This window comes from Colletes latitarsis, chromosome 8, assembly GCF_051014445.1.
Source record: "Colletes latitarsis isolate SP2378_abdomen chromosome 8, iyColLati1, whole genome shotgun sequence".
NCBI lineage: Eukaryota > Metazoa > Arthropoda > Insecta > Hymenoptera > Colletidae > Colletes > Colletes latitarsis.
In genome coordinates, this window is record NC_135141.1 from 6691398 (window position 1) to 6710055 (window position 18658).

At 45.5% G+C, this 18658-nt stretch overlaps 1 protein-coding gene across 1 annotated transcript; it reads right to left on the reverse strand.

Moving 5' to 3' along the window:
- Positions 1-16495: 16495 nt before the first annotated feature.
- Positions 16496-17353, reverse strand: LOC143344549 (uncharacterized). The gene has a single exon (XM_076770694.1). The coding sequence runs from the start codon at positions 17351-17353 to the stop codon at positions 16496-16498; it is 858 nt and encodes a 285-aa protein (XP_076626809.1).
- Between the last annotated feature and the right edge of the window lie 1305 nt (positions 17354-18658).

The window sequence follows — 18658 nt, forward strand, 5'->3', positions numbered from 1 at the left end:
AATCGCTGGACTATTAATTATACTACACTATACCAATGGTAACAATATGTGTATTTAAGTAATAGTAGAACATTAAAGAAATAGTGGAAGACTAAAGCAATAATGCATATCTGCACTACATGGCGGTCGCCAGAAGAAGAAGCTTTTGTTTTAGACAATTTTCGAGCACACGCATATCTCTACCGCGAAATTCGAACATCATTCTAACATAAATTAAGTTTAATAAATCCTGATCCAACGGAACGTCTGATGAAGACTGTCACGTCTCAATGGTTTAACATTGAAAAATTTAAACCATAATTGCGTGAAGTCGACGGCGTTCCGTCTTCTTGCTATTGTAAAATAAGATTAAAGCCGCGTGTTAAGAACCCCAATAATATACAAAGTATGGCGGCTACTAGTGGCGTGCTACTTATATTAATGAAAGGAAAGTTAGAACTGTTTTTTGGTTTATTATATCAGTTTATAATTTGTGTTTCTCTGTTTGAGTTTTCTTCAATCGTTTATCGTTTCAGTTCCTACAGCTATTTAAAAACCTCTCTAATATACAATATTGTAAATGTATTATGTTGTGAACGCTGGTGTGTAATGTGATGACAAATAAAGAAGAGAGAAATGTACAAGGGAGCGCGAGAAGAGAGCGGGAGGCATTTGAGGTTAATTTGTCCGTCGGAAACGAGATTGGAAGCGTCTCGCGGATTCGCGGATTGGATAGAAACCCCGCATCGTCGGGATTCTTTCCCAAGCCCACGGGAAAGGTTGTCGCAAGCGGCATCCCAGGCCCGGTAGACCAAAGGGGGAAAACGTGAGCGTCTTCCCAAAAACGAGGTCCACGAGCACGGTAGACCGATCAGGTCGAGCCGAGGCTGTTAAGCTGAGCGAAGCCGCGAGACGAGCGCTACAACAGTAAGGTAGGGAGGATTAAGAAGGTTCCGCGGCAGTACGCGTCGAGAATTCATTCGTGTCCGACTTTTCGTATTGACAACACGCTTTCTCTGGCTCTCCTTTCGCGCTCCTCTTAAATATAGAATTTGTTCAATTGAGTCAGACGATAATAAAACCTTTTTGTTAAACAACCTGTTGGATTTTTTGTTGGTCTACTCTCATCCTGAGTTAGTCCTTTAACACCGCGTTTATACAGGGTGGGGCAGTAACTGTTAGCACCTCAGATATCTTCGAAACTATAAGTTTCACAGAAATATTTGCTAAAGTAAATTGCACAGTACGAAGGGCACTATTGGATGGCGATAATAGTTTTTTTGCAGGTGGAGGTACTTCGGACATTTGAAGGTGACATCCATTTTTTTAAATGGATCGGTATGTTTTTGCTTCCGTATCACGATAGAGGATCTTAAAACGAGTTCAACGACCTATTACACAAGGTCATTGAAGGTCATAGAAAGTAGAGAAAGGCGATAATACTTACGGTTTTGGTAGTAAATGAAACATACGTATTGTCAACAGTAGAGGAATGCGTAATGCTTACCGTTTACTTCACTGAGAATAAACACTGCTTGAAGGACACTTTTTTTTTTTTTTTTTTTTTTTGTCGTGGGGAAAATCTTCGAAAGACTCCCTCCCACCTCCTTGGGGAGAGGTGGGAGGGGTGTGTGGGATTCCCCGCGCCCGTACAACGACAGGCGCGGGACCTACCCACTAAAAACCCCACGGTGACCCTTCGGCACGCTTTGGGAGGATACCGGGAATCGCTCGAAGCATTCTTCCGGTATCCTCCCCGTGCCCGCGCTTTCGCGCCCATCCCCCGGGGGGACAATCGGTCCCCCCAGTAGACACACTGCCTCATAGCGGCGGGACGGGGCCACTCCATCCCGCCGCTATCCGTCCCGGGGCCGCGTTTAGTGGCGGCTGCGAGCCCCAACTCGCAACCGCCCGCGACCCCGTTTCCACCCCTCGGCGGCCGGGCGTTCATGGCCGCACCAGACCGCCGAGGGTGTCTCCCCTTGCGTCGGACCGGTAGGGGGAGGCACTCCTACCCCCAACCGGTCCGACCCGGCGCCGCCTGGCGGGAGGAGGGTCCCCTCAGGACCCCCCTCTCAGCCTAGGTCATCCGCCACGCCGAGGCGGCCGCCCGCGACGCCTCGCGACCGGGCGACGACCTCGGGCCACCGCACGAGCGCGAGCTTCAGCGCGCCGCTGAAGCTCGCGCTCCCTCCCCGCGGCCTCCTTCTGCAACATTACGTTCTCGCAGAAAGAGGCCACGGCCCTCCACTTCTCCTCGCTGCCGAGCATAGCGCGCACCACGCCCGGCAGCGAGACATCCCGCCCGACGACGCCGACCAGGACACGGCGCTCCCCCTCCCACGCGGGGCATACCTCCAGCGTATGATCCGCCGTGTCCTGCTCAGCGTCGCAGTGGCAGCAACGCGCCGTCGGCTCCTTCCCTATCCGGCACAGGTATCTTCCGAAGCTGCCATGCCCGGAAAATACCTGTGCCAGCCGGTAGGTGAGGCTGCCATGGCCTCTGTCCAGCCACTCCTCCAGGAGTGGCCGAACAGCCCCGACAGTCCGGTGCCCCGCGGTTGGCAGAGCCAGCCGCTCCTGCCACGCGAGCAACACGGACTGCCGGGCCTGGCGCTTCAAATCGCCCCAAGCAGGTTCCTGCCCGCCCGGGACCGCCCCCACCCCCGCGCGACGGTCGACGCGGTGCCGGTACATCACCGCGTGCGACCGCGCGAGCAGGTCCATGGGCGGCATCCCCGCTAGAACCGTCGCCGCCTCATGTGACATGGTCCGATACCCGCGGACGACCCTGAGCGCCATGCGCCTCTGCACCCGACGCAGCATAGTCATACTGCGCCGGGAGGCAGCCAGGTCGTCCGCCCAGACGGGGGCCCCGTATAGGGCCACCGACTGGACCATTGCCACATAGAGGCGACGAACTCGGCCCGCCGGGCCCCCCAGGTTGGGCAGGATCCGGCCCAGAGCCGCAACCATCCTTTCCAACCGGGGGACCAGGCAGCGCTGCTTGAAGGACACTTTAATAGTTTGCAGAGTAAGATAAACATCATAAGATTAGTATCGATAAATCGGTCAATCCGGCACGATGTATCCGTTTGAAGAGCAGGTTGATATGCTTCTTATTTATGGCGAATGCCAACAAAATTCTGTAAGGGCGAAAAACTTGTATGCTGAACGATATCCACATCGGTCTCAGCCTTCGCGTCAAACATTTAAAAATGTGTATGATAAACTTAGGCAAACCGGTAGTTTAAGTGTTCGTAAAAGTGAACGCCAGAAACGAGTAATTAACGAAGAAATGGAAATCGGTGTGCTCGCTAGTGTGTCCAGAAATTCTCATATTAGTTCGCGACAAATTGAACGCGAATCTGGCATTAGTAGGAGGAGCGTACTTCGCATTTTGCACCGTCACAAATTTCATCCGTATCACGTTAGTCTTCACCAAGAATTGCATGGGAATGACTTCATGAATCGCGTTGAGTTTTGTCGATGGGCTATACGTCAGATTCAAAACAATGAGCTTTTTTTTAATACCGTCTTATTTACTGATGAAGCAACATTCACAAATCACGGGAATGTTAATTTGCATAACATGCATTTATGGGCAGCGGAAAATCCACATTGGCTGCGACAGGTTGAACATCAAAAACAATGGTCTGTGAATGTATGGTGCGGTATCATAGGTGATAAAATTATTGGACCTTATTTTATCAATGGAAATTTGAATGGCAACGTCTATGCTAATTTTATTAAGGATACATTGGGTTTTTTGCTAGAAGAGTTACCTTTATTTACACGACAAACCATGTGGTATCAACATGATGGATGCCCAGCACATTATTCATCGATTGCGCGAAGGGAACTCGATGAAAAATTTCGAAATCGTTGGATTGGACGCGGCGGTCAAATATCGTGGCCAGCTCGTTCACCAGACATAACACCTTTAGATTTCTTTCTGTGGGGAACACTGAAAGAGAAAGTGTACAAAGAAGTACCAACTACATCTCACGATATGCAACTGCGAATTATTGCAGCCTGTGCATCAATAAGTTCTGACGCTGTAAAACTTGCAAGTCAATCAATCGTAAAAAGAATCCAACGGTGCATTGACAGTGATGGTCATCATTTCGAACACCTACTATAAACATGTTTCATTTACTACCAAAACCGTAAGTATTATCGCCTTTCTCTACTTTCTATGACCTTCAATGACCTTGTGTAATAGGTCGTTGAACTCGTTTTAAGATCCTCTATCGTGATACGGAAGCAAAAACATACCGATCCATTTAAAAAAATGGATGTCACCTTCAAATGTCCGAAGTACCTCCACCTGCAAAAAAACTATTATCGCCATCCAATAGTGCCCTTCGTACTGTGCAATTTACTTTAGCAAATATTTCTGTGAAACTTATAGTTTCGAAGATATCTGAGGTGCTAACAGTTACTGCCCCACCCTGTATATCTAACTGTTTCTCTAGAGCGATTTGCATTAGGTCCTTTCGAGCGACCAAGCCTTTGTTTCGTCGCTCTATGCATTTTTATTTTTTTTTAACTCTTTTAACTAAATAAACTTATAACTGATAACTATAGCATAAACTCTTAAACAACACGAAAGAATGTACAACGATAACTGATGTGTTCTTCGCAGGGATTCTTTATCTAATTTTTTTCCCGCACGTCTTTACAGTCTAGAAACCCTCTTCAATTTGTTCGTTTCTTTTTCGAATCCTTCTTTTTTCAAACGTTCCGGTAACCAGACAACCAATTCGACTACTTTTAAAGGCTACATTCAAACGTCAACGCCAACCAGACGCACGTTTGCGTTTCCGGTGACATTTTTTGCATCGATTACATTTAAATATCGATTAGAGCCAACATAACTTTATTTACACAACGTGAAGTAACATTCAGTTTGAGAACAAAAACTTTTTAATGGATTTAATGGATTGTAACTTCTGAACGGATTGACGGATTTTAATGTTTCAAAATGCAAACAACGTGTATTTTAGTGAAGAATATGTAGAAATTCTAAGAATATTCGAAAAGTTGCTCCTTAACCACGTAAAGTGACATTGTCACCCAGAAAAATTGTCAATTTTCAAACGATCATAACTTCTACAATAGTGAACGTAGCTCATTGGAATTTTTTCTGGAAGTAGAGTTCATCGATACCTATAAAAAAAGCATCAGACAACATTTCCATACAGCGTCAAACAAATATATTAAAAATCAAATTTATATTGTTTTAAATTCGCAGCCATTAGCTCGATGTTACCCACGATGAAGAAGTTTTTCTTCGTGGGTAACACCGATTACCAGGTCTCACCACAAGGAGGTTGCTGCGAGTGGAGACCCATTTCCATCAGTGGAGTGAAAGTTCCATCGATCTCCCCTTTACAGTCCTAGAAACTAATATAGAAGAGAGAAGGAGAGAGAGAGAGAGAGAGAGAGAGAAAAAATTATGCCAAGTAATTATTTTGTTTAAAAGACGGATTTTAAATGAGGGATGAATCTAAACCGTGGGAGACGCGACACGACGCGATGCTGAACCGTGTAACAGATCTTGGGATCGAATTGACTCTACTTGATGACTCGATTTCTACAGGAGAACGGATGCGCGCCCCTGAAACTGGTCCTCATTTCTCCACTGCAACCCGCCGGGAGCCAAAGGACCCGACTCAGGATGTTTAACATAGAGAGAGTACTATCCAGCGATGACTTGTTGGTTAGGCACCTGCAAACTAAACGGGGCAAGGGCAAAGAGAGAAGGTCTACGCACCGCCCTATTCCCACCATAGAGGCCCGCTCTGACGTCACGCTACGTAGTAGTAGAATCTCGATATCTGCGAAAGATATAACGAAACCGCTTTTACTTACTGTTTTCTAAATAATGCAAATTCATTCATTTGGTGAAATCTAGAATAGTCTTCAAACATTTCACGAATTATAAACAGACCAAAACATAAACGTATAATTCATATGAAATATTTAAAAAAATGTAAGAATTATTAATAAGCTTTGAGATCTTTTTGCAAATATTTAAGAATAAGTATGTAATTATTTATACGAAAGATTTTTATTCAAATAATTTATATGTATCTTTTTTCATTCATGAATTTCATAAATGCTTATTTTATCGGATTCAATCATCCTTTAGAGAGTTGTGAAAAAAGGGGTTCGTTTCGCTTGTCTATGGGCGGGATAGGGGGTGCTACAAATAAATAAGTCGTCTATGTTTGGAGGCAAATTATGACTGTAGGTCGATACCTGCATGAGAAATGTTTAATTTACGCGATAATGATGGACGCTCAGACCAATCGGGCCCAGAATAAACTCGGCTGGCAGGTAAACTGTGCAGACTAATTAGGAATTTTCTGGCGACTTTCATACGATTTTTTACACTTTCAGGTCGTCGCAGACCCTTCTTCCATTCCTCATTTAGAAACAAATGAATTTATAGATTCATAAAGTTTTTCGTACTAATTCCGTACTAGTAATTTTACAGTTTTAAATAAAAATCATTATTATTCTGTAAAGGAAACACTGAGCGAATTTTTAACACGGAATCTCGACTAGGGGGGAGTAAAGGAGTGACAAAGAAAATTATGTCGAGAAAGGTTTATGATACTTCGAAGTCCTTTTTGTTCTTTTACCGTTTTACTTATTGTTAGAACTACCCAACGACCAATCATATTTAAAATATTGTAAAATAGAACAAAACACACCCATTTTTAAGCTTCGTGAAGCACTGAAAAAAAAGAAGGAGTCATTCTTGCTGCGAACATTTAGTGAGCTACAACTAATTTCTCTTGAGCAAAAAGCGACCAAAAAATTACAAAGTCTCTTCAGAGATTTCTTATTTAGTATAAGATATAATATTTTATATATTTTATACAATATTAATATTAATTTTAGTTAGTGTAATATTAAAGTTTAGTGATACGTTTAGTATTAAAATATAAAATTTCAGTGATAAAGTTCAGTGGTACATTTAGTGTTACAGTTTAGTGTTTATTTATAATGGAATCGCACAAAAAAGGTCAAACAGTTCGCAGTGAAGCGAGGACCATGGTTGAAAGGATAGCGGCAAAATGTGACGAGGAAGCGTCAAAGGGTGAACTTCTGCGCCCAATACAGCAGGCAACTGCACGTGTTGCCGAATACACTGGTTTGTCGATCAGAACGATCACCAGGATTCGAAAGGAAAGTTCAACGTCTGAACAAAGAAAGTTATTATCGCCAGGGAAGAAACGGCCGAAAAGTATTGAGAAAAAATTCCATTGCACGGAGGAAAATAAAATAGTGATTAGAAATATTATCCACGAGTTTTATGTGGAGAATAAAATTGTGCCAACTGGACCGAAATTGTTAGCCGCGATATGGGAAAAAATTGTTTTCTCATGGAAATTACACACGCTACACAAATTATTGAAGAGCATGGGGTACACGTGGAAAAAAGTGTTAATATCAGACAGATATTAATTGAAAAACCTAATATTGTTGCCTGGAGAGGGAAATATTTAAAGGCAATTGATCATTATAGAAAGGCAAACAAAAGTATTATTTATATTGATGAAACATGGGTTGATAATACCTTATCTTTCGGAAAGTGCTGGCAGAGCGATGATACATGTGGTATTGTGAAAAATACCAGTTCTTCTCACCGGTTTATAATTATCCATGCTGGTGGGAAGAGTGGCTTCGTCAACAATGCATTGTTGATGTTCAAAGCGAACAGCACAAGTGGCGACTATCATGGTCAAATGAATGCCATTAATTTTGAAAAGTGGATGACTGAAAAACTTTTGCCGAATATCGCACCAAATAGTGTTATTGTGATGGACAATGCTCCATATCACTCCGTTCAAATGAATAGGCCACCATCACAAGTATGCAAAGAAGAGCGACATGATGGACTGGCTTCTTCGGAATAACGTACCGTATTCCGAAGACATGAAAAAATATGAATTAGTGCACTTAATACAAAAACATAAAGGTCCCGAAAAAATATTTAAAGTGGATGAAATGCTGAAATGTCATGGACACATTGTGCTGCGATTACCACTGTATATGTGTGATTTGAATCCAATTGAGTTGGCCTGGACATTAATAAAACGGAGAATTCGCGAAAGAAATCCGTCAACATTAACAGTGAATGAATTGTAAACCATTGCGGAAGAAGCAGTAAATCGGACAAGTGTTGGTGAGTGGGAAAATTTTTGTCGCCACACAGAAGATTTAGAGAAGAAATATTGGGAAAAAGACAATTTATTGGAGGATGCCATGGATGACTTGGTATCAGAAATTTTGGACAATTCAGAAGACAGCGAAGACAGCAGCAGCTCCTCCGAAAATTTGTAAGGTAAGATACCATTTTTATAATTTTTACAAATTATAATGATACTGTAAAATGTAAGGAAAGATTTTTGTTTTATTCATGGTTACTATTCTGAGCGCGCGGTTACGCCAATGTCGCTAACTCTTGTTCTATCCTACTCTATCTCGATACATTTCGTTCGAGTCCTTCGTCACCTAATGGAATTGTAGTTGTGAGCGCTCCAGCTAATAGCGATAATACGTGTGAGGACGGGCGTCGCTATGACGCTACGGTCAATCGGCGTGCCTAGCCATCAAGTCATCACTGTATGGTACCTGTGACAAGGACTTCCAACCGGAAGGTGTGCGTTTCCGCAGGAAACGGATACTCCACACCTTCAAGTGGAGTACCATTATCCATGAATCCAGCCAACAAGAGAAGACGACTTGATCTTTCGGATCAACCACACGGCCGATCACATATTTCCTTCAATGAAACAGCTGTGGCCGAAGCCAGGAACGAGGGAACGACTCAAAACGAGAATCTAGTAATTGAATAATTAATCGGCAAGTTACGCATACGCAAAGGGGCCGAAAATTAACGTCGAAGCTCGAACTAATGAAGTTGTTACGAGCGCGAGCGCGAGATCCTGGATTCGGTCGAGGGCAGTACTCAACCGGTGGTTTTAGGTATGGTTAGGAAAGAGACAGGAGTTCCGGACGAACCAGGGGCTCTATACCCTGGGAGCCGTAGGAGTAGGTTACGTGGACGAACCAGGGGCTCTATACCCTGGGAGCCACGGGGTTAAATTTATAAGGAGAAATGTATGGTTTCACGGACGAACCAGGGGCTCTATACCCTGGGAGCCGCTAGAAAGGAGTGGACGAACCAGGGGCTTTATACCCTGGGAGCCACGTAGGTTTTTAGGAAGTTTTAGGATCTTTGCTCTATCGTAATGGTATACCTCGAGCGGTAAAGGTGTACCGGGTCCGTGAGATACTCCCCCGTCTTACCGTTAATATGGTTCAGGGTTGTATTGATTGAATAATGCAAATCAGTGTAACTACTAGTATATATTCTGTTAGGTGCTCAAGTACAAAAGGTGTATTAACAAAACCAGTACTATCGCTAGGTTGCCTCGACGGCGAGAGTTTTAAATCGGCTTTTACGCGGCGCGTTCGCGGAAGCTACTACTCGGTTTAGACGATTGAAACTCACGGTTAAGACCACTAAGGTAGGATGTTGCTCGAAGGGGATTATAGCCCGATCTTGCTTCGAGTATCAAAGTGACGTCGTCTCGAGAGTTTTATGAAAACTGAGCTCCACGAGTAGGAAAATTACTGGGTACAGTGGCGGGGCATTACCATATAAGGCAATGAAACTGGGCCGGGTGTGCACATACGGCATGAGTCAACCCCGTTCGAGGGGTTGTGCGCTAGATAATCGGGCCAACGCCCAAGCCACCAAACGTTTCAGTTCCATACATGGATGATATGTAACAAAGTTAAGAAAGAAATTAAGAATTAATTTAAATTAATTTGATCAAAGAAATTTAGAAAAAAGAAATGTTCGACGTTAATCTTTAAATCTTAAATCTAACTGACTTGCATACTATTGCACCTATGACGAATCTCTCGGCGGATGAATTCGATGTTTTCCATTGGTATCCTAGAAATTGATCTAAATAAAAACTAAAGTAAAAATTAATATTTATACAAGAAAATACAAATACAAAAAAATATCGAAAAAATATAATCTGGATAAAAAATAAAAAACTAATTATGGGAAATAATGGACCGAACAACCCAACGAAGTATAAAACAAAGCCTAGAATAAATGGAAAAATATCATCCCAAGGAAGAACAAGATAAAGAATGGAATAACAAGAAAAATAACAACCCAACGAAGTAATCTAGATAAAATCTGTGTTAGGGGGAGGAGGTTCAAAAATACCTCGCCTAACGGGGGTCCGGATCTCGAGGGAAGGAACCGACGGAAAATAAACGGTACAAGTAAATTTTTATTTTCGCCTAGCCGAAGAAACGGCTAAGCCTTTTATTTTCTTTTATTATAATGTTGGCTGTATGTTTTGCGGCTGCCAGACGCCGTCTGGAGTCCTGCTGATGTTGATGCCCTGTAGCAGAAAGAGACACGACTAGGCGTTAAATACCTATCGACGTGAGTCACGTTGTGTGTCTTACGCTGTTCCGCACACTCCTGGTTCGTGTTTGTCGCACTCAGGAGCGGGAATCTCTGCCGCCGCGATACGCAGCTAAGCTAGTGGACTGTATGTGTGAGCGTTCCCTTTAAATCGGGAATCGCTCAGTTATTTCTTTCAATTATGGAATTCAATCTCGTTATCTTCCGACTGCAACACTTGATTGTCGCAGGAGAGGGTGCCTAGAGGGAGGTTGTAAGGCTCCAACCGTCACCCGGTCCTCGGCCCCTTACCGTCTTCGTATATGCGTGTACGGAACACGGTGTGGTGCAATCTTTCAACGGCGTATAGGACGACTTACAATTGAGACTGTCACCACGGCGGCTTTTGAGTCGCGTTCTACGCACAGTGACCGTACAATACTGGCGGTCAGTGAACAACGCTCTGGTATTCGCCGGAAGCTGGGCTTGGAATAACTGGTCCCACGCTCCGACTAGAAAGCAGCAAGTCCACTCAGGGTATACACGCCAATAAGGCCCCTGTAGGTGGGTGTAAGACCGTTCGATAAATCAAGGGAGGATCGAGTCTTAATCTCGAAGCCTTTCGCAGAACCGCTGTTTGCAGCAATACGTGGAAAATTCGGGAACTCGATGATACCAACGAGTTTCCTGCAGTCTTTAACCGGGTCGTACTCACGACCGAATCGATTAACTAATTGACTCGACAACCGGAATTACACGCAGGTTACCGGGAAGAGTTCGCTTACGCAATCTAATCCCGTAAAGCTACGGCTATACGTCGGTTGCCCGCGTTATGAAAGTTCGAATAACTCGAACTTTCAAGTCTGCGAACGAATCAACCGATAGATTTGAGATTTTTCTTTTAATTTTCCAGAAGGCTCGAATGACTCTAAGCGATTCGGATGTAACGAGGTCTTTTTGATTTTCAACGAATGCTCGAATAACTCGAAGCAATTCGGAATTCTTTTAATTATGCGAAGCGTGATCGGCTATCGATGTGCGCTTGGCAGGCTCTCGTTTGCAAGTGACGGACGAGCACGAGCTGCCGAAAAGTACGCGTGAGAGAGGGGGAATCCTCCGACGCGCGGCGCTGTCGCCGTGGCTCTCGTCCGTCTTTATCTAATTTGTAATTGTCGTACCTTTTCTATGGTCGAGCGTTTAACTAAAAAGTTCGAAATCGAACGTTACTGTATTGCTCGCGTGACTTACAGAAAAACTCAAGGAGCGTGATTTTTTCTGCTGTCTTATGTTTCGAACCGCAGACGCGTCGACCTAGAATATTCTGGTCGGCCACGTGTATTGAAAACAAAACGGATTAACCGATTATTTCTGGTTTAAATAAATCGAATTAACTCTGTTGAAGTTTGCAGGTCTTGATTAAAAATTAAAACACAGTACGAATAACAGGTATTTATGTTAGACTAAGCAATTAATTACAGTAGTGTTTAGTGCAGTTAGTTCTTATATTAATTTCCGCGGCGAAGAACACTCTCTCTCACTATGCCAGTTAAGATAGCACTGAACTCGCGGTCCCCGCGCAGAGGAGAGGGAGAGCTCTCCTCTGACGGGGGAAACGATGGATAGACCTCTTTCGGTCTTTATTTTGATAGGTCTTAGCGGCCGATAACTAAGGTTTCTAACATTCCCGCCCGCCTTCGTCCAGCAGACGAATAGATGTGATAGGCGCGGTTAAGTGATTAGTTAATCGCGAACTGGTGTCTTTGGATAGAGGCAGAGTTTTGTAACAGGTCGCTTAATGGTTGAGAAGGGAGTCTTCACCAAGACTACTCGGACCCGGCCGTCATTGCCGGGATAAGTTGTAAGGATTCGTCCGATTGGCCATTTGGTGGGTGGCGTGACTTCGGAGGTGACCAGGCAAAGATCCCCGGGTTGCACGTTAGGTTGTGGTTGTGACCACTTATGATGAGACTGCAAGCCTTGTAGATATTCGGCTGCCCAGTGCTTCCAAAAGTGATCTCGCATTCGCTGTAGTAGCTGCCAGCGTGTTAGGCGAGGTTTTTTCTCTTCCGTGAGCGACGGTTCGGGTACTGCTGTAAGAGGACCTCCCACTAGAAAGTGACCGGGTGTTAAGAATTCGTTGGCTTCAGTGTCAACCTCCAGAGGCGATAGCGGTCGAGAGTTCAGGCAGGCCTCTATTTGTGCGAGAACGGTAGCCATTTCCTCATACGTAAGAGGCGTGTCCCCTACTACTCGCCGAAGATGGAATTTCATCGACTTCACCGCCGCTTCCCAGATACCCCCGAAGTGCGGTGCAGCAGGGGGATTGAAGTGCCAGGTGGTTCCGTCTTGAGCGAGAATACCTGCCAGTTTTGCCCAATCCAAACTAGCGGCTGCAAAGAGTCGCCGAAGCTCGCGATCAGCACCCACGAAGTTCGTACCTTGATCGCTGCGAATAGATGAACAATTTCCGCGTCGTGCTACAAAGCGTCGGTACGCTGCTGGAAAGGAATCAGTGGTATAATCTGTTACAAGCTCTAAATGTACTGCACGAGTCGCTAGACAGACAAAGACAGCGACATAAGCTTTTCGTGTGTGGTAACCTCGGCCCGGATTAGTTTTTATAAGAAACGGTCCGGCGTAGTCAACGCCAGAATTTGAAAATGGTCTGGAAGGTCTTACTCGAGTACTAGGAAGGTCAGCCATTTGTTGATGAGAGGTTTTAGTACTCCATCGCCAACAAGTGATACATGAGTTTATATAAGTGCGTACTGCGCGTCGTCCGGAGAGAATCCAGTAGCGTTGACGTAATGTTCCCAAGGTAAGCTGTACTCCACCATGAAGAGTTTTCTCGTGAGCTTCGCGAATTAGTAGTATTGTAAAATGCCCCCTTGCAGGTAGTATAATAGGATGCCTTTCTTGGAAGTCGAGAAGTGAGTGTTTTAACCGCCCGCCGACTCGCAAAATTCCCTCTTTGTCTAAAAAGGGGTTTAAACGCACTAAGGGACCTCGGGAGATTGCAGCGGATTGTTCAAGAAGTGATTTTTCCGTGAAGAAGGCCGTCGTTTGAACGCCTTTGATTAAGATGTGTCGGGCATCATGCAGTTCGCGCGAGCTGATAAATTTTCTGTTTTCGCTAGAAGATTGAGTCTCTATTGACCGTTTGCGGAGACGTAAACACCAGCTCGTAATTTTACAGAGTATTTGTATTGTAGAATAACGACCTATGAGGTTTTCAATAAAGGAGGTACCAGAAAGGACAGAGCAGGAAAACTTTGTAACACGAGCCTCCTGTTCCGTAACCAGATTTGTTAGAAGATGGTTATCCAAATTATAGTTTCGGCTAGATAGAAAGGAAGGTCCTTCCCACCATAATTTGAAAGATGTTAGTTTATTTCCAGATAACCCGCGAGACGCGGCGTCAGCCGGATTGTCGCTAGAGCGTACGTGACGCCAAGTTGCTTCGGGTAGTGTTGTTTGAATTTCGGAAACACGGTTGGCAACAAAAGTTTTCCATTTTGAACAGTGCTGTTGAAGCCAGCTAAAAACGATAGAAGAGTCAGACCAGAGATGAATATCACTAGTGGGTAAGTCTAGCATGGTTTTTATAGAATGCATTAGTCGAACCAGCAATGTGGCGGCGCAAAGTTCTAGTCGCGGCAATGAGACTTGCTTAAGAGGCGCGACGCGAGTTTTTGCTGCAATTAAATTAACGCGAGGTCTCAATTCTGTTTGTCGCGGTATAACTCTCACGTAGATAACCGCCGCGTAAGCTTTTTCAGAGGAATCGGCAAACCCGTGTAACTCATAATTTTTATCGTTGCTCGTGATCCCAATCCAACGAGGTATTCGCAGATCAGGAAGAAAGTTTAGGCCAGAATGGTAGTTTAACCAATAGGTTCGTAATGTTTCGGGAAGCAAATCATCCCAGTTTAGCTTGAGCAGCCATAATGACTGCATGAAAATTTTTGCTACGATAACTACGGGAGCTAGAAGACCCAACGGGTCATAAAGCCCAGCTATCTCGCTAAAGACCGATCGCTTAGTAATGGGGCCAGATTTATTACGAGGTCGAAGAGAAACCAAGAAGCAATCGGAGGCAGTGTTCCATTTCAGACCCAGAAGAGATGAAACTCCATTGAAATTGCACGAAAGGTCAGAAGAGGAGGCAAGATGATCGACCGGTAGAGTTTTTAAGAGTTCAGGTTCATTGGATGACCATTTTCGTAATTTGAAGCTGCCCGCCCTCAACAACGCCAGCAATTGTTGTTGAAGTTGACCGGCCTCTTCCAGCGTGTCTGATCCCGAAACCACGTCGTCCATATAAACATCGCTTCGAAGACAACGAGCAGCCAGTGGATATGCCTCCTCTTCGTCCCTGCTCAATTGGAGAAGTGTACGAATTGCCAGGTATGGAGCGCAAGCCATACCGTAGGTGACCGTTCGGAGCCTATAGCTAGTTAATTGCTCGCCGGGATTATCTTGCCAGACGATTCGTTGCAAGTCACAGTCCTTCTTCTCCACAAGAATTTGGCGGTACATCTTTTCCATGTCCGCGGAGAAAGCTATGGCGTACTTGCGCCAGCGAAGTAGTAAGGAAAAGATTTCGGGGAGAAGATTAGGACCCGTGTGAACCAGATCGTTTAAAGAAGTGCCCGATGATGTCTTACATGAAGCATTAAAAACTACTTTCGTAGTCGAACTAGATTCGCGTAGCACGCCGTGATGCGGCAGATAATAAACTGGTCCCTTATTGGTTAAATGGTCTGAGATGCGCTCCATATGGCCGAGATCCTCGTACTCCCTTAAAAATTCGCGATAGGCGTTTTGAAACTTAGGATCTGCATCAAAACGTCTTTCCAGTTTGGAGAAGAAGGAGCTCGCGGCCTTCTTACTCTCACCTAATTCAGCGGGCGAAGATTTTAGAGGTAAAGAAACAATATACTTTCCAGATTCATCTCGCTTATGCGTTCGAGTGTAATGATCCTCACATGCTTTCTGGTCTTCAGTCAACAAATTAGAAATAGAAGGAACCTCCTCGGTTCTCCAGAAACGAGTTAGAGTCTCAACAAGGTTTGCCTCTCGAATGGAACACTGCAATGAGATAGCATAGTGAGTATTATTTCCCAGCTTACTTGATTGCCTTAACGGCCCAGTTAGAATCCACCCCAGCGAGGTGGCTTGAGCGATGAGAGTATTCGGTGGACCTTTTTTCAAGCCAGACCTTATGATTTGAGCATAAATATCAGCTCCCAGAATTAAGTTGATTCTCCTCGACGAAAAAATATGAGGATCGGCCAGTTCCAGTCCATCTAAATGTGACAGGGCAGAAGTGCTAGAAGATTTCATCGCTTGATAGGATGACAATCGAGGAAGTATATATGCAGAAAGGTTACACGAGATCGAGTTATCTAAGCGAAAGTATAACCGAAGAGAGACCCTACCTTTTGTATAAGTTTGCGTCTTACCGACGACGACAACAGGAATTTTCTCCGGTATTCGAATTAAGTTTAAGATCTGCGCCACGCTCTCCTCCAGCAACGAGACCTCTGAGCAGGGGTCAATTAAGGCTCTTACGGACACCCTTTTTCCCTGGTCTGACTCCAGCACAAGTTCAGCGGTAGCAAGCACAACGGAGACTGGCGAGGTTACGGAGCAGGAAGTCGTAGCGCAGTGAGCTACCTTTCCAGAATATGAGGCCGTCTGCTCTGTCTGCAAGTTCTCATTCGATTCTCGATCTCTTTCTGAAACCTGCTTGGAATAAGAAGCATCAGCAGCAGTAACTTGCTCGAAGCTAGAATGAAGTGAGGTATGATGCTTACCTACGCAGAGTTGACAACGTTTAGTAGACTTACAAGCTAACGAAGAGTGAGGTGCTAGACAATTATAACAAAGACGCTTCTCTGTTATCAGCAGCTTCCTCTCTCGAGGATTTAAGTTCTTGTAGGTAGGGCAGAACAGGATGAAGTGTTCCTTTTGGCAGATGAGACATCGACGATTGGCTTCTCCAGTAGTGTGTGTCGCGTACGCCTTTAGACGTGGAGTAGTATATAAGGGTGTCTTCTATTCGTGTCGCAGGACTCCGGTCTTCTCTGTGGGCGCCGCAGGTGAGCTGGACGATCCTTCCACCGCTTCTAGAGCGCGCAGTTTTGTAGTAAGAAAGGTTCTCAGTTGTTCGAAGGTTGGAGGTTCAGAAGTGGATCCGATGGACGTTTCCCAGCCCATTCGAGTCCTTGGATCCAGCTTCTCGGCCGTTATGAAGACGAGCCAGTCGTCCCATTGCCGGACTGGTCGCTTCAAGGCCTCCAAGGCTTGGACTGCGTCCGTCGTGCCGTTCAGGAGCTCCTTCAGGGCTCTAGATGATTCCCTTTTTATAGGTTGTTGGGACATCAGAGAAGTCAGTTGGGCGTGGATCAGTACACGCAGATTTTGATACCGTTCAGTTATTGTTGTCCAAGCTCGTTCGAAGTTATCGCCAGTGACCGGTATATTTTGTAGAAGTAGCGCAGGTTCGCCAGTCAGGCTGGTCTTTAAATAATGCAGCTTTTCAACAGGAGAGAGAGATACATTGTCTAGAATAAGCGTTTGAAATAGATCGCGAAAATTTGACCAACTTTTATAATCGCCGGAAAAATTCGGCAGTGCTATTTTTGGTAGTGATCGAAGCGACGAATTACAGTGAGATGGTTCGGGCTTACCCGTTGTATATTCTTCCTTTAGATCGAGTAGAATCGCTTTTTGTTGAACGTACGCCTCCTCGCACTGGCCGATGTAGTCTAATTTAAAATACTGATTATCGGGTTCGGTCTGCGAAAAAACATCGATGAGCTGATCGTGTGCTTCGAGAAACGTGGCCCAGTTCTTTTCTATGAGCTCCAAACGCGATGTAATAACACCTTTAGTTAGTTTGGCCGCACCCATTTTTCGCATATTCTCAACTGTAGAACGAATACGTTTGAATAGATCGAGCCGTTTCTTAACGTACATCTTCATGTTTTGGTTTCCTTGCGGCACAACAGATATGTATAACGACTTGTTAGATGTATAAGGTTACAACAGGTGTTTATCTCGATTCTTGTGGCGAAAATATCCGGCTCGAAGGACCAATGTTGAAGTTTGCAGGTCTTGGTTAAAAATTAAAACACAGTACGAATAACTGGTATTTATGTTGGACTAAGCAATTAATTACAGTAGTGTTTAGTGCAGTTAGTTCTTATATTAATTTCCGCGGCGAAGAACACTCACTCTCACTATGCCAGTTAAGATAGCACTGAACTCGCGGTCCCCGCGCAGAGGAGAGGGAGAGCTATCCTCTGACGGGGGAAACGATGGATAGACCTCTTTCGGTCTTTATTTCGATAGGTCTTAGCGACCGATAACTTAGGTCTCTAACAAACTCGATCTTTAAACATACCGCCCCCCTTGCACGGTCCGTGCAATGAACACAGGGAGCATAATTTGCGGTCACGTCGCGGTAGAAACCCATAGAGAAGGTCGTAATGATTGATTTTTTGTACTTGAATGTTCAAGGTACTTTTTTTTTTTTTTTTTTTTTTGTCGTGGGGAAAATCTTCGAAAGACTCCCTCCCACCTCCTTGGGGAGAGGTGGGAGGGGTGTGTGGGATTCCCCGCGCCCGTACAACGACAGGCGCGGGACCTACCCACTAAAAACCCCACGGTGACCCTTCGGCACGCTTTGGCAGGATACCGGGAATCGCTCGAAGCATTCTTCCGGTATCCTCCCCGTGCCCGCGCTTTCGCGCCCATCCCCCGGGGGGACAATCGGTCCCCCCAGTAGACACACTGCCTCATAGCGGCGGGACGGGGCCACTCCATCCCGCCGCTATCCGTCCCGGGGCCGCGTTTAGTGGCGGCTGCGAGCCCCAACTCGCAACCGCCCGCGACCCCGTTTCCACCCCTCGGCGGCCGGGCGTTCATGGCCGCACCAGACCGCCGAGGGTGCCTCCCCTTGCGTCGGACCGGTAGGGGGAGGCACTCCTACCCCCAACCGGTCCGACCCGGCGCCGCCTGGCGGGAGGAGGGTCCCCTCAGGACCCCCCTCTCAGCCTAGGTCATCCGCCACGCCGAGGCGGCCGCCCGCGACGCCTCGCGACCGGGCGACGACCTCGGGCCACCGCACGAGCGCGAGCTTCAGCGCGCCGCTGAAGCTCGCGCTCCCTCCCCGCGGCCTCCTTCTGCAACATTACGTTCTCGCAGAAGGAGGCC

Excerpts from the sequence above, each read along its gene's own strand:
- LOC143344549 (XM_076770694.1), bottom strand. The coding sequence starts at position 17,353 with ATGGGTGCGGCCAAACTAACTAAAGGTGTTATTACATCGCGTTTGGAG.